This window comes from Helobdella robusta (assembly GCF_000326865.2).
Source record: "Helobdella robusta unplaced genomic scaffold HELROscaffold_811, whole genome shotgun sequence".
Lineage (NCBI taxonomy): Eukaryota > Metazoa > Annelida > Clitellata > Rhynchobdellida > Glossiphoniidae > Helobdella > Helobdella robusta.
In genome coordinates this window covers 7-1,405 of record NW_008705470.1, presented here as the reverse complement: position 1 = coordinate 1,405, position 1,399 = coordinate 7, and the positions used below count along the sequence as shown (strand labels likewise).

General features: G+C 31.3%; 1 protein-coding gene across 1 annotated transcript in view; it reads left to right on the top strand.

Annotated features, from left to right (window-relative positions):
* HELRODRAFT_184530 (hypothetical protein) overlaps positions 1-821 on the top strand; it is a gene marked incomplete at both ends in the record, with an annotated part of 5,964 nt that extends 5,143 nt beyond the window's left edge. The window contains 2 exons of the mRNA XM_009032492.1: positions 152-248; positions 649-821. Of these exons, the coding sequence (XP_009030740.1) occupies positions 152-248; positions 649-821 (270 nt within the window). The remainder of the gene's footprint in view (positions 1-151; positions 249-648) is intronic.
* Positions 822-1,399: the final 578 nt, after the last annotated feature.

The following is a 1,399-nucleotide window of genomic DNA, read 5'->3' as shown; positions in this document are numbered from 1 at the left end:
TTTTTCATGGACACAAACACACACATACACACATACACACACACAAACATACATACACACATACATATACACACAGACGCAAACGTACAATTACGTAATTAAAATGTGCAAGAATAAATTAGTTATAAAATATTGAATTTTTTTATTTCAGCTACACCTTTTACTGCAGTTTTTACAAGAATTCATCACTTCTGATTTTGTTAAGAGTAGCTTGTGTGAATGTGTGTTGTGTGTGCGTATATGTGCATGTGAGTGTGAACGTGTGTGTTGTGTGTGTATTGTGTGTGTGTTGTGTGTAGTGTACTACTTTGTACCATACAATCATAAAATCTTAAGTATTTTTTTACTTGATTATTTTTTCATTCATTCATTCATTCATACATTAGTCTGTTTGTTCATTTGTTTGTTTGCTAGTTTTTTTCTTCTTTAGTTCATTTATTTATTCATTTTGGTTTGTTGATCTCGTTCGTTTGTTCATTCCTTCTATCATTCATTCGTTCGTTCGTTTGTTTTTTTTTCCGTTGGTTCGTTTATTCATTTATTCATTCATTTGTTCGTTTTTCGTTCGATCGTTTGTTTATTCGTTTGTTCATTCATTCATTCGTTTATTATTAATTTCAAAATTGAACTCGACTAAATAACTTCCAGCAAACTTCAAGTTAAGAGCAAACAACAGCAGACACATACTCACGCAGTCGATAATACCTCGGCCGCTATTAGCACGAAATCAAATTAGCATCCTTCTACACGGCGTAAAATTTTTGCCAAAATTTTACGTTCAACTCCTCGAGTTCTTCTCTGAAAAAAAAACTTCTGAATAGGAATAATTAAATAACTATTGAAATGAAATTATTAATACAATTGGACAAACACTCAACTGCCTACATTTTACATTTTAATATCATGCATGCTGAGACAAGAGAGAGAGAGGGGGGAAGGAAAGAAAAAAAGAATGAAAATGATCAAGATTAAAAGATAGAGGAATAGAGAATAAGAGAGAGAGAGAGAAAGAGAGAGGAAAAATCTGGAAGAGAAAAAGTGAGAGAAAGTTTGGAGAAAACTAGAAAAAGAGAGAAACAAGAGTAAAAAAGGGTGACAAGAAGAGGGATAAAAAAGAGAGAGAGAGAGGGAGAGAGAGAGAATAAAAAATGAAAGAGAAAGAAAGAGAAAAAGCGACAAGTCAACAAAAATATCCTAACTTTTTCAGTTATTTTCAAGTGTTAAGTAGAAGAATGCTCTCAAAAAATGCATTTTTAGTGGTTAATTCCAAATGCTTTGTTTCTACATTTATCTTATATTAAAAGTGGCCGAAAAAATTTTAAAGTGTAGGTGAGGTAGTTCTTGTTTTAATTTTAATAATAATTATGATGATTTTGAATTGAAGCAGCTTGTTGCATGT